The 12792-nt window shown below is 43.9% G+C and overlaps 2 protein-coding genes across 2 annotated transcripts; both read right to left on the bottom strand.

Annotated features, from left to right (window-relative positions):
- Positions 1-325: 325 nt before the first annotated feature.
- LOC111981367 (uncharacterized) lies at positions 326-3778 on the bottom strand. The gene is made up of 2 exons (XM_024012598.2): positions 3460-3778; positions 326-3148 (listed from the first exon to the last, which is right to left on the bottom strand). Exons 1-2 carry the CDS (start codon positions 3650-3652, stop codon positions 1950-1952), a joined length of 1392 nt encoding a protein of 463 aa, XP_023868366.1. The 5' UTR covers positions 3653-3778; the 3' UTR covers positions 326-1949.
- Positions 3779-3813: 35 nt separating this feature from the next.
- LOC111981368 (zinc finger and SCAN domain-containing protein 2) lies at positions 3814-10764 on the bottom strand. The gene is made up of 3 exons (XM_024012599.2): positions 10475-10764; positions 9279-10197; positions 3814-4471 (listed from the first exon to the last, which is right to left on the bottom strand). The coding sequence occupies exons 1-3, from the start codon at positions 10680-10682 to the stop codon at positions 4267-4269; spliced, it is 1332 nt and encodes a 443-aa protein (XP_023868367.1). The 5' UTR covers positions 10683-10764; the 3' UTR covers positions 3814-4266.
- Between the last annotated feature and the right edge of the window lie 2028 nt (positions 10765-12792).

The following is a 12792-nucleotide window of genomic DNA, read 5'->3' as shown; positions in this document are numbered from 1 at the left end:
TCAATGAATACATTACACATTTTCAAGTGTTAGTAATTTAGCTGACGCTCTGACCATGTTAAACGGTCCTTGTTATCTGGCGTTCTTGGGACGTCCCAACTCTGACATTACCTCATTGAAGTTGAAATTTACAATGGTTACGATAAGGTAAGGATTAAAGTCGGGGTTATGATTAGGGACGTCCCAAGGATCCCGGATAGCACCAACTTTTCAACTGCCCAGAACAAGTATCAAGCAAGAATCAATAAGACACTGCTGTTTTTTATGTGACAAACTTTTCAATTAAAGGCAACTGGAAACATGAATAAAACAGCACACATTTAAAAATAAACCCATTTATTGTACATAAGGCTCTGAACTATCAGCGCCACAATAAGTCAAAGTCTGAGCACTTGCTATGAGAGACCATGATGAGACTCTAATGAAGGCATCCTAAGCCGGTTTGTGTCTCTCTAAATAAAATCCTTAGTTCAGTGTAGACACGGGGTGCTCATTTTCCTTTCATTTTCCTGGATAGTCACCTTATGAAGTGTCCTGGGGTAAGGAATGTGGTTTTGGACTCCTAAACCACACAAGTAAAACTCCAGTCCTTAGATTCTGCACTGCAGTGTCAGTGGATTTTGGTTCCTGCCTTTTACTTAATTAATCAGTGTTTGTTATTGGACAAGTTCAAATAGTTTCAGTTAATATCCGTTTTATGCCAAGTCAACATGACCCCGGTTTTTCTTGCAGATCTAGATCCTAAAATCATTTTTTTTTTTTTAAGATCAAAAACAAGCAGACACTGACTGTGGCTCTCAAGGAATTGTGTTTGACACCAGTGTCTTCAACCTATGGTTCATCCTCTGCAGTCTCTAAGGTCAGTAGGCTCCAACCCCCGAGTCACAAGCAGGAAGTGGATCAATACTACAACACAGCAAAAGTAAATAACCTCCCTGTAACAGACTGACAGACTGAGCCCCGCTGCCCTTTGGACGGGCTGGTGCACAAACACAAATGCAGTAAAGTAAAACACACACGCACAGTAAAAAATAATAATACATCTACACACACTTGCTGCTTGCTTAAGGTAGTCCATCACATCTGATGATGACTTCAATTACTCCTTGTGGGATCGCTGATGACTGTATAATCAGATGCGGGATGCACACCGTCTGCCACAGACAGAGTACACAAAGACCTGTCCCGTTGAAGCCGGTGCAGCCATGGTCATACACACCCCTCCATATGTATTTGGACAGTGAAGCTAAAATAAAAATGTGTCTCTATACTCCAGCATTTTGGATTAGAGATTTTCATACATATCTGTTTTACCATTTAGAAATGAAAGAATTTTGTGGTATCCAATTGTGTTCCATTATGGCAACTCCCCAACGGGCTCAGGAGAGGTGAGGATCGGACAAACACGCTGCTTCTTATAAACACCCGGAAGTCAGCCGGACCAATGTGTTGGAGGTGACACAGTTCAATTGACGACCCTAGTCAGCTTGCAGGCGCCCAGTCCGCCACGCGAAGACGCTAGAGCAAGTTAAGACAAGGAATCCCCTGCCAACCCTACCCTCCCCTAACCCGGACAGTGCTAGGCCAATTGTGCACTGCCCTTGGAACTCCCGGGTCACGTCAGGCTGTAGTGACGCCCCGCTGCACTTTGGGTGAAGTGCCTTAGKAGGATGCGCCACTCGGGAGCTCCGTTGCAAAGAAAAACTTATAAAGAAAGGCTTTATATAGCACTATTTAAATGCTTTACAAATCATAAGCATAGGTCATAATCTATAAATAGTGTATTAACTTACATTTAGCAATAAACTCTACAGTGGGAATTGTTATGTCACCCTTTATACACCATGTATGACATACACTTACACTTATAGATTATTTGTGAAGCATTTATATAGTGCTTATAAAGCCTTTGTGTATGCTATAAAAAGTCTTTATAGGTTGTACTGCCCTCATCCAATGTCTGAGACATGAGTCCTGATGTGTTTGGTCAGCTTAGCTGCCTCACTGAAAGCCTTGCCACACAAGCTGCAGGTGTGGGCCCCGCCACCGGCAGGCCGCATTCCATTATGTACGCGCTGGTGCTTCCTACACGTGTAGGCGTCCTTGAAGCTCATGCCGCAGACAGGGCAGCCGTACAACCGCAGCTCTGTGTGAACGCGCCGGTGGTTCCTCAGTGTGCCATCGTTGTTGAATCGCTTGCCACACAGTGCACAAACGTACGGCTTCTCCCCTGTGTGAATGCGGAGGTGGATCTTGAGGCGTGACACGTGACTGAATATCTTACCGCACTGAGGGCACGGGTGGGACTTCTGATCCCCCCTGTTGTTTGTTTGTTGTTGACCCCTGTTGTTTGTGGACCTGTTTACTTGTTGATGACCCCTATTTGTTGATCTATTTGTTTGTTGTTGACGTCTGGTTTGACCCGGATAGAACAGGGAGGTCAAGGGACCTACAGTACTGGTGGTGGTGGTGTCCCCGAAGTCTAGTTCTGGCCCTGTTGTTACACAACCATCGCTGCCAATCTGACGGAAAAAGCCGTCTGGGATCATGGCCGCACTAGCTGATACCAGGTCAGTTGGGACGCCCGAGGCAGTGGAGGCACCATACCTGCTGCTGTCTGCAACCACTGATTCCAGGTCAGCGCTCAGGTCTGAAACAATGTACCTGGTTTCAACAGTGGCTGGTCCAGGGTCCGAACTGGGGTTTAGTTCACCACACCCCATCTGAGCAGATACTGACCCCAAGTCAGTAGGGCTAGTATCACTAGGCTCTGTTTTGATGCTCTCAGAGTTATAGTGTAAAACCACTCTGTCCACGGGGCATGATGTGCTGCTGAAGGGATTTGCAGAGGGAAGTAGAAGCTGGTCGTCTTCTTCGTCCAAGTCCCTTTTCACGGACGCTGAAGTCAATGGAGCTACTACTGGGGTGGTAGCCGATGTATCGGTCTGTTGTGAGGACATGGTACGTGGAGAGTTACACAGACTCTTCCACTCGGTGCAGTCTGTGGGTAGCTGGCTATGTGTGGCAGGCATCTCATCCTGGCTCATTACCATGTGGTTCTGGGTCTGTGTAGACTCAAGGTCTGGACCCTGGTCGGAACTCCACTGGTGCTGCCCAGACACAGAGAGAGAAACAGGCCTGGTCGAGACTGGATGGACCGACCAACAAACAGACAGAAAAGAGAGCGAAATCAGCTTGATTACATTCACACAACTACAGAAGCAACGATCCAAACATGAGTTTACAGGCATTCTGTAGGATGAGCTTGTTTTGGGTAATGTGGTGATCTACTGGGCTTGAGACTGTCCAAATGCCCCATATCATAACATTCTAGAAAAACCTGCATCCTCTCCCCTTTATCTACACTCAGTGAAATAATTGACAGATGAAAACGGTGTGGGCAACAGAGGTCATCTGGCTGAGTGCAGACAATAGACAAAGAGCCATTGGTATCATCACCTGCTGAACATTCCGTTCCCGTGTCGAGTCCAACTTCTCGTAACCTTCGTTTTAGGACTTCATTCTCTCTCTTCGTCCGGGCAGTCTCCTCCTCGAATTCTGACACTGTCCCCCCGACCACCTCCAGTATCTCATCTACAGCCACCATTAACCGCTCGGTGAGGTAAGCATTCAAAAGCTGTAGTTTAGCCATTTTCTAGAAATTTTGCCCAAAATATTTGTTAAAATCCACTTAAAGCCTACTAATAACGACCCAAGCTAGACTGTTTGTAAAAATATCCGCGAAAGCATTCACTTCCGGGTTATTTGACTCTCCTTGGTCATGTGATAAAAACGCTACCGTAATTCATGAAAAAGGGGAGGCAAGAGTTTTATTAAAGGGATTTTCCACTTAAATATGTTGGGTTTGCACCCTTATTACTGAGTATTATAATAAATACATTGAGTGAAGGTAACGTGAGTCAAGCATCTGGCATCTTCCTTTTGGAAATAAACAACCTGAAAGAGGGTTCAACTTTAATACAAAAGAAATACAGAATTAGAAATGTGATTAGAAATAATTAAATGATGGACTGATTTAATTCATTTTCACAGACACACACTCTTCAATCAAGCTGGAAACATCAGCCACGATGACATTATCCATTAGTTTTCTACTGCACTGTTTTTATTAATCCCAATAAATACATTTAGGAAATATTCCTATTGCTAAAACACTTCAACGTTTCACAATTCCTTCATGTCGTCCTGTGTTTGAAATGGTGCAGCCGATTCAGTAGTAGCTGATTAGTTAGCGCATTGACCTCCTCATGTGATGAGCTGCCCTGCATCTGTCAAGTGTGTGTTCAGGTGTACCCGCAGGCCGCTGGCCACAGTGAAGCTCTTGGGACACTGGACACAGCGATAGGGTTTCTCCCCAGAGTGAGTCCGTTTGTGCTTCTTCATGGTGTCTCCGTCGCTGAAGGTCCTGTGGCAGTAGGGGCAGCTGTAGGGTCTCTCACCGGTGTGGATCCTATAATATATAAATAAGTATAAAAAATATATATAAAAATAATAGTATATAAATGGAGTGAAGAGACTTTAACCCAACACCTAGCAACCTCGTCAAGAGGTTTGGATTTTGGGGCGTAACGGCAAAGGTGTTGGATTGACAGTCGCTGGTCAGAGCTACCGCCTAGATTCGCTACAATATACAGTGAGCTACAAAACTACTGGGACAGTGACACATTATTTGTTGTTTTGGCTCTGAACTCTAGCATTTGGGATTTGAAATCGCCGCCACCTTACCGGCCACCCTAGACCCACTTCAGTTTGCATACCGCCCCAACAGGTCCACAGATGACGCAATAGCCATTACACTGCCCTATCCCATCTGGACATAAACAATACCTATGTAAGAATGCTGTTCATTGACTACAGCTCAGCATTCAACACCATAGTACCCTCCAAGCTCATCATCAAGCTGGAGGCCCTGGGTCTCAACTAGAGGTCGACCGATTAATCGGAATGGCCGATCGGTATTTTTGGACACCGATTTGGCAGATTTTTTTTATTTTTTTTACACCTTTATTTAACTAGGCAAGTCTGTTAAGAACACGTTCTTATTTTCAATGACGGCCTAGGAACGGTGGGTTAACTGCCTTGTTCAGGGGAGAAGGGCAGATTTTTACCTTGTCAGCTCGGGGATTCAATCTTGCAACCTTACAGTTAACTAGTCCAACGCTCTAACCACCTGCCTCTCATTGCACTCCACGAGGAGCCTGCCTGTTACGCGAATGCAGTAAGAAGCCAAGGTAAGTTGCTAGCATTAAACTTATCTTATAAAAAACAATCAATCAATCAATCATAATCACTAGTTAACTACACATGGTTGATGATATTACTAGTTTATCTAGCGTGTCCTGCGTTGCATATAATCGATGCGGTGAGCATTCACGGAAAAAGGACTGTCGTTGCTCCAACGTGTACCTAACCATAAACATCAATGCCTTTCTTAAAATTAATACACAGAAGTATATATTTTTAAACCTGCATATTTAGCTAAAAGAAATCCAGGTTAGCAGGCAATATTAACCAGGGGAAATTGTGTCACTTTTCTTGCGTTCATTGCACGCAAAGTCAGGGTATATGCGATAATAATAAACGTTTTGTTTTCGAAATGATAGTTTCCGGATTCGACCATATTAATGACCAAAGTCTCGTATTTCTGTGTGTTATGTTATAATTAAGTCTATGATTTGATATTTGATAGAGCAGTCTGACTGAGCGATGGTAGGCAGCAGCAGGCTCGTAAGCATTCATTCAAACAGCACTTTCGTGCGTTTTGCCAGCAGCTCTTCACTGTGCTTCAAGCATTGCGCTGTTTATTACTTCAAGCCTATCAACTCCCGAGATTAGGCTGGTGTAACCGATGTGAAATGGCTAGCTAGTTAGCGGGGTGTGCGCTGATAGCGTTTCAAACGTCACTCGCTCTGAGACTTGTAGTAGTTGTTCCCCTTGCTCTGCATGGGTAACGCTGCTTCGAGGGTGGCTGTTGTCGATGTGTTCCTCGTTCGAGCCCAGGTAGGAGCGAGGAGAGGGGCGGAAGCTATACTGTTACACTGGCAATACTAAAGTGCCTATAAGAACATCCAATAGTCAAAGGTATATGGAATGCAAATGGTATTGAGAGAAATAGTCCTATAAATACTATATTAACTACAACCTAAAAGCTCTTACCTTAGAATATTGAAGTCTCATGTTAAAAGGAACCACCAGCTTTCATATGTTCTCATGTTCTGAGCAAGGAACTTAAACGTTAGCTTTTTTAAATGGCACATATTGCACTTTTACTTTCTTCTCCAACACTTTGTTTTTGCATTATTTAAACCAAATTGAACATGTTTCATTATTTATTTGAGGCTAAATTGATTTTTATTGATGTATTATATTAAGTTAAAATAAGTGTTCATTCAGTATTGTTGGAATTGTCATTATTACAAATACATAATTTTTTTATATATATATATATATATATATTTTTTTTTAAATCGGCCAATTAATCGGTATCGGCTTTTTTGGTCCTCCAATAATCGGTATCGGTGTTGAAAAATCATAATCGGTCGAACTTTAGTCTCAACCCCTCCCTGTGTATCTGGGTCATTGACTTTCTGACGGGTCCCCCCAGGTGGTGAAGGTAGGAAGCAACATCTCCACTTCGCTGACGCTCAACACTGGGGCCCTACAAGGGTGTGTGCTCAGGCCTCTCCAGTACTCCCTGTTCACCCACGACTGCGTGGCCATGCACGCCTCCAACTCAATCATCAAGTTTGAAGACGACACAACAGTAGTGGGCTTGATCACCAACAACGACGAGACAGCCTACAGGGAGGAGGTGAGGGCAGTCGGAGTGTGATGTCAGGAAAACAATCTCTCACTCAACGTCAACAAAACAAAGGAGATGATCGTGGACTTCAGGAAACTCAACCGCAAGGCTCTCCAGAGGGTGGTGCGGTCTGCACAACGCATCAACCTGCCCTCCATGACACCTACAGCACCCGATGTCACAGGAAGGCCAAAAAGATCGTCAAGGACAACAACCAGCCGAGCCACTGCCTGTTCACACCACTATCATCCAGAAGGTGAGGTCAGTACAGGTGCATCAAAGCTGGGACCGTGAGATTGAGAAGCAGCTTCTATCTCAGGGCCAGACTGCTAAACAGCAATCACTAACTCAGAGAGGCTGCTGCCTACATTGAGACCCAATCACTGGACACTTTAATAAATGGATCACTAGTCATTTTAAACAATGCCACTTTAAATAATGTTTACATATCTTACATTACTCATATCACATATAAAATACAGTATATACATGTGATATGAGTAATGTAAGATATGTAAATTGTGGAATTGTTTAAAGTGACTAGTGATCCATTTATTAAAGTGTCCAGTGATTGGGTCTCAACACTGTATATACTGTATTTTATACCATCTACTGCATCTTGCCTATGCTGCTCGGCCACAGCTCATCCATATACTCATATGTACATATTCTCAATCACCCCTTTAGATTTGTGTGTATTAGGTAGTTGTTGGGGAATTGTTAAGATTACTTGTTAGGTATTACTGCACTGTTGGAACTAGAAGCACAAGTATTTCACTAAACTCGCATTAACATCTGCTAACCATGTGTATGTGACCAATAAAATTTGATTTGATTTGAAATGATACAATGACTGAGGTTAAAGTGTAGACTGTCAGCTTTTAATTAGAGGGTATTTTCATCCATAATCGGGTGAACCGTTTAGAAATTACAGCACTTTTTGTACATAGTCCCCCCCATTTTAGGGGACCAATAGTATTGGAACTAATTCACTTATATGAGTATTAAAGTAGTTAAAAGTTTAGTATGTGTGCCCCTATTCCTAGCATGCAATGATTACAGCAAGCTTGTGACTTTACAAACTTGTTGGATGCATTTGCTGTTTGTTTTGGTTGTGTTTCAGATTATTTTGTGCCCAATAGAAATGAATGGTAATGTAATGTGTTGTTTTGGAGTCACTTTTATTGTAAATAAGAATCGAATAGGTTTCTAAACACTTCTACATTAATGTGGATGCTACCATGACTACGGATAGTCCTGAATTATTCGTGAATAGTGATGAGTGAGAAAGTTACAGATGCATAAATATCGTCATCATCACTCAGGACTATCCGTAGTCATGGTAACATTCACATTACTTCTACTCCTTTTGCCATGGGGCAAAGAGAAAACTGTTTATAATTTTACAGCTCATTTTCTTCAATTCTACCCTTTTTGCCATGTGATGGAGATAATTGTTTTCAGTTTTAAAGTGCATTTCCTGCAATTCTACACATTTTGCCGTGACTTATGCAATGTTAATGATATCTGAGTGAGAGTGACTTAACAAAATCAATGGGGGCCACCTGGAGGTCAGGACCCCTGGGCACGTGGTCGGTAGTCGGCCATGATTACTACAAGTCTAGATAGCTTGCTAGACTCATTTAAAACAGCTAGCCGACATGGCTAATTGAGTGACTGACTGTCAGTGATGACATAACAAGAGAAAAATTGCTGACGCACATCCAAATTTCGAACTTGCAACTTGTGTGTTCTACTATTCTAACTCTCAATAGTAAGTTGAGACCACAACTGCGGTGCTTATGGTGCTTATGCCTGGAGCCGGCCCTGGTGATAAGGATGAACCAGGTAATCAACATTCAATGGAGGACAAGTTGTCACAGGGCTCCAACCTATATAGCCCATACTACCATACTTGCCCAATGCCCAGGCCCATAACCCAGCCACAATGTCAGTACTTAGCTTTAGTGTAAAGATTGACAGCTGTTTAGAAACATATTATATTCTTATTGACCCAAAAATGTATTAACTCCAAAATGACACAATACATTATTTACCATTCATTTCTATTGGGCACAAAATCATTTGAAACAAAAAATGAAAACAAACACCAAATGCATCCAACACGTTTGTAGAGTCACAAGCTTGATGTAATCATTGCCTGCTAGAAATATGGGACTAAATACTAAGCTTTTGACTCCTTTAATACACATAAGTGAATTTGTCCCAATACTTTTGGTCCCCTAAAAATGGGGACTATGTACAAAAGGTGCTGTAATTTCTAAATGGTTCACCCAATTAAAGCTGACAGTCTGCTGACAGTTTAACATCACAGTGATTCTATCACTTCAAATCCAAAGTGCTGCAGTACAGAGCCAAAACAACTAAATGTGTCACTGTCCCAATACTTTTGGAGCTCACTGTATGATAACACAACATAACAATGTATGCCAACCTCAGGTGCCGTCTCAGGTTGCCTCTCTGGGTAAAGCTTTTGGAGCACCAGGAGCAGCGGTGGGGCCTCTCCCCCGTGTGGATGCGGTGGTGGCGCCGCAGGTCAGCCGACTGGGCGAAGGACTTACAGCACCAGTCACAGGCGTAGGGCTTCTTGTACTGGAGGTGGAGGTGGAGGCTGGCCGCCTGGCTGAAACTCTCCCCACATCGGGTGCAGCGGTGTGGGCGTCCCTCCTGGTGGTCGGCGGGGGTGAAGTTGTTACTCTCGTTGTATGGCAACACCCTGTCCTTGGGCCCAGGCTCTGTTGCATATGTTTGCTGGTCATGTACGGGTGTGTTATGGAGCTCTGAGATGTCCATATCTGGAAGGTCTTTGAAGCCAGTCTCGCCTGAGAGTTCATGGTTGTGGGGTAGTAGTGTTATAGGACGACCTGTGTAGTCTGAACTGGATTGAGGTTCATGGTTGGTGAGGTTCAGTGTGACGTCACATTCCTTGGGTTCCATTTTGATCCGTCCCTGGATTGGGTCGATGGGAGAGGACGTCTTTCCCTCTGTCCTAAGGACGGGCATTTCAGCGTTGGCTGCTCCAGTTGTTGTGGCACAGTGGGCATTGGAGGAGAACGGAGATGGGGCCAAGGACGAGGTGTTTCCAAAACCCTTGGGTTCTGGGTCTGAGTTGTGCTCMGTCTTTGMGATTGCCTSCCCTGYACTGGGCTTCTCTTCTARTCMGACRGTTTCAGTGTGTCCCTGGTTTGGTCCTGTGAGACCCCCATCCTTACCCAACGCTACCTGGCTCTGTGTCTGTAGCCCTCGTCTGTTGACCTGGCTCTGCTGCAGGGGCTCTGGGTCATGTTCCTGACTGGAGCTCCACTCTTGCTCACAGAGCTGCTGCTGCCCAGAGAGAGAAAGGCTAGTGGATCCTGCATAGAAAGAGGGTGCAAAGACAAAGTGCTGTCATTAAATAAGTAAGTCATTTAGTAAATAGTTATGACATTGTAATTAATCATGCACTACTATTAGTTGTACATTTTTGCTGCGAGGGATATTTGGAATTCGGGCACTTCTCGCGAGCCAACGTAACGTTACTGTCAATCGTCAACAGACAGACGTCACCCAAAGTAACTAACTAGTTGACAGGTTGCCAATTCATTTTTGGCATGACCATTAAATTAGCATTATCCAACAAAATGTTCTTACGCCAGTCTGTCTCCGCCAAGAGTAGGATGTCCCGAAGCTGTCGCCGCAGGCTTTCATTTTGTCTCCTCGCGCTTTCATTCTCTCTCTTCGTCCTAGCCGTCTCTTCTCGGTACTCGGCCACTGTGTCCCCGACCACGTCCAGAATCTCCCGCACCACTACCGTTAAACGTTCTGTCAGGTAAGCATTCAACAGCTGCAGTTTGGTCATTTTAAAGACGTAAAATAGTGCAGAATAATGTCTCGTCTCTCTCTCAGCTGATGTTGTGATTTTACTCTTCGTTTGTTGGTAGTTGGGTGACTAGGAAGTGTGTATGTTGTTTTATCGCCACCTGCTGTTTGGGAAGTGAAATGTATGTCATGTTTATGTTGAGCCACAAGGGGGAAGTGCAACCATTTATAATTTCCTCTGAATCAGTAGTTTTATAACATGATCCCTCAATCCTGGTCCATCCCAACAACATCTGATTCAACTACTCAACTAACTTATCATTCAGCCCTTAATCAAAAAGGTAGGTCTATGAACAGAAGCCCAAACACAAATAAAACTAAACAGACAGACCTAGTGAAGCCAGCAGATACGCTACAGGACTGTTTTGCCAGCACAGACTGGAATGTGTTCTGGGATTCATCCAATGGCATTGAGGAGTATACCACCTCAGTCACCGGCTTTATCAATAAGTGCATAAACGACATCGTCCCAACAGTGACTGTACGTACATATCCCAACCAGAAGCCATGGATTACAGGCAACATTTGCACTGAGCTAAAGGCTAGAGCTGAGCAAGACCTTTATACAGGTCAACAGGAAGGCCCCCAAAAAATTCAAAGACTTCAGTCACCCAAGTCATAGACTGTTCTCTCTGCTACCGTACGGCAAGCGGTACCGAAGCGCCAAGTCTAGGTCCAAAAGGTTCCTTAACAGCTTCTACCCCCAAGCCATAAGACTGCTGAACAATTTAATTAAATGACGACCCAGACTATTTGCATTGACCCCCCCCCTTGTTTTTACACTGCTGCAACTCGCTGTTTATTATCTATGCATTGTCACTTTACCCCTACCTACATGTATAAATTACCTCGACTGACCTCTAACCCCGCACATTGACTCTACCCCTTGTATATAGCCTTGTTATTGTTATTTTATTGCGTTACTTTTGTTTTATTTTTTTGTAAATATTTTCCTAACTTATTTTCTTAAAACTGCATTGTTGGTTAAGCGCTTGTAAGTAAAGGCTTCAGGTCTCAGGAACGGTTACTCATCACACTGGCGTAGTAGGCATATTTAATGAAACTCTTTGAAACAGAAATTGGCGTGCTCAGCTCAAATGTTTTGTAGTCCAAAAAATGATTTGAGTGCTGGGTTCCAAAGACTTATACTGGAAGAAAGAAACACATCCGTTTGTTTTGATCACCGCTGCTGAAATATAAGACATTTAAACGTACAGAATATTTCCTTTCTTCAAATATAACTCCTTATCTTTGCCACGTAGCAGGGGGCTACCTCGACATCAACTCTCTACTCCTCTGCAACTCTTCCCCGGGTCACTACAGGCGGTGGCTCTCCTGGGAAAATGCAGGTAAGTACAAAAGAAAGTGTCTAGTGTCACCTGAGTGTCTAAGAAAGGTTAATAACAGTAGCTACATTTTAAGTAAAACACCCAAGAGAATTCAGACACTGGTAACTGGACAGAGTGAGCCACTGCCAGCCTAGGTCCTCCACCAAACCCCTTGGTACTGGGATTGGTCGTCTGGGTTTGCATCCCAAATGCTACCCTATTCCATATTCACTGCTTTTGACCAGGGCCCAACGGTACTATATAGGGAATAGGGTGCCATTTGGGACGCATCCCAGGTCTGCCTCTAATCTTCCTGTGGTATCAACGTCAGGGCTTTATCGGGAGACGAAGAGGTGCGTGACCCTCTGGGCTGGACTGCCCACTGCCATCCTCCATGCAGGAGAGGAGATGCAGATTGTGTGGGAGAGGCTGCAGTCCCTTAATCGGATTTATTGATTAGATAATTCAGTCAGATTTATCGATGAGATAATTCAGTCAGAGAAGCAAATGAAATCCCTGAAGGTTAACTGTAATCTTCTCTAAATGTCTCCTTTACTCTCTTTAACTCTCCCTCTCTCTTGACTTCCCTCTCTCTGTCACTCTCTCCCTCTACTGCTCTCCTTCTCTCTGGGAAGATCTCAATTGCATAATCCTCACGTCCTCTCTCCTCGTCTCCTTCTCAAACCCGATTGGAGGAGAAGATCAGAGGGGCGGGACATTTTGCTTTCTCTTCCAATTGGTTTTGAGAAGGAGATGAGGAGA

The sequence above is a fragment of the Salvelinus sp. IW2-2015 genome, linkage group LG20 (assembly GCF_002910315.2).
Source record: "Salvelinus sp. IW2-2015 linkage group LG20, ASM291031v2, whole genome shotgun sequence".
Lineage (NCBI taxonomy): Eukaryota > Metazoa > Chordata > Actinopteri > Salmoniformes > Salmonidae > Salvelinus > Salvelinus sp. IW2-2015.
The sequence above is the reverse complement of the archived record's forward strand: the minus strand, read 5'-3'. Positions and strand labels throughout refer to the sequence as shown.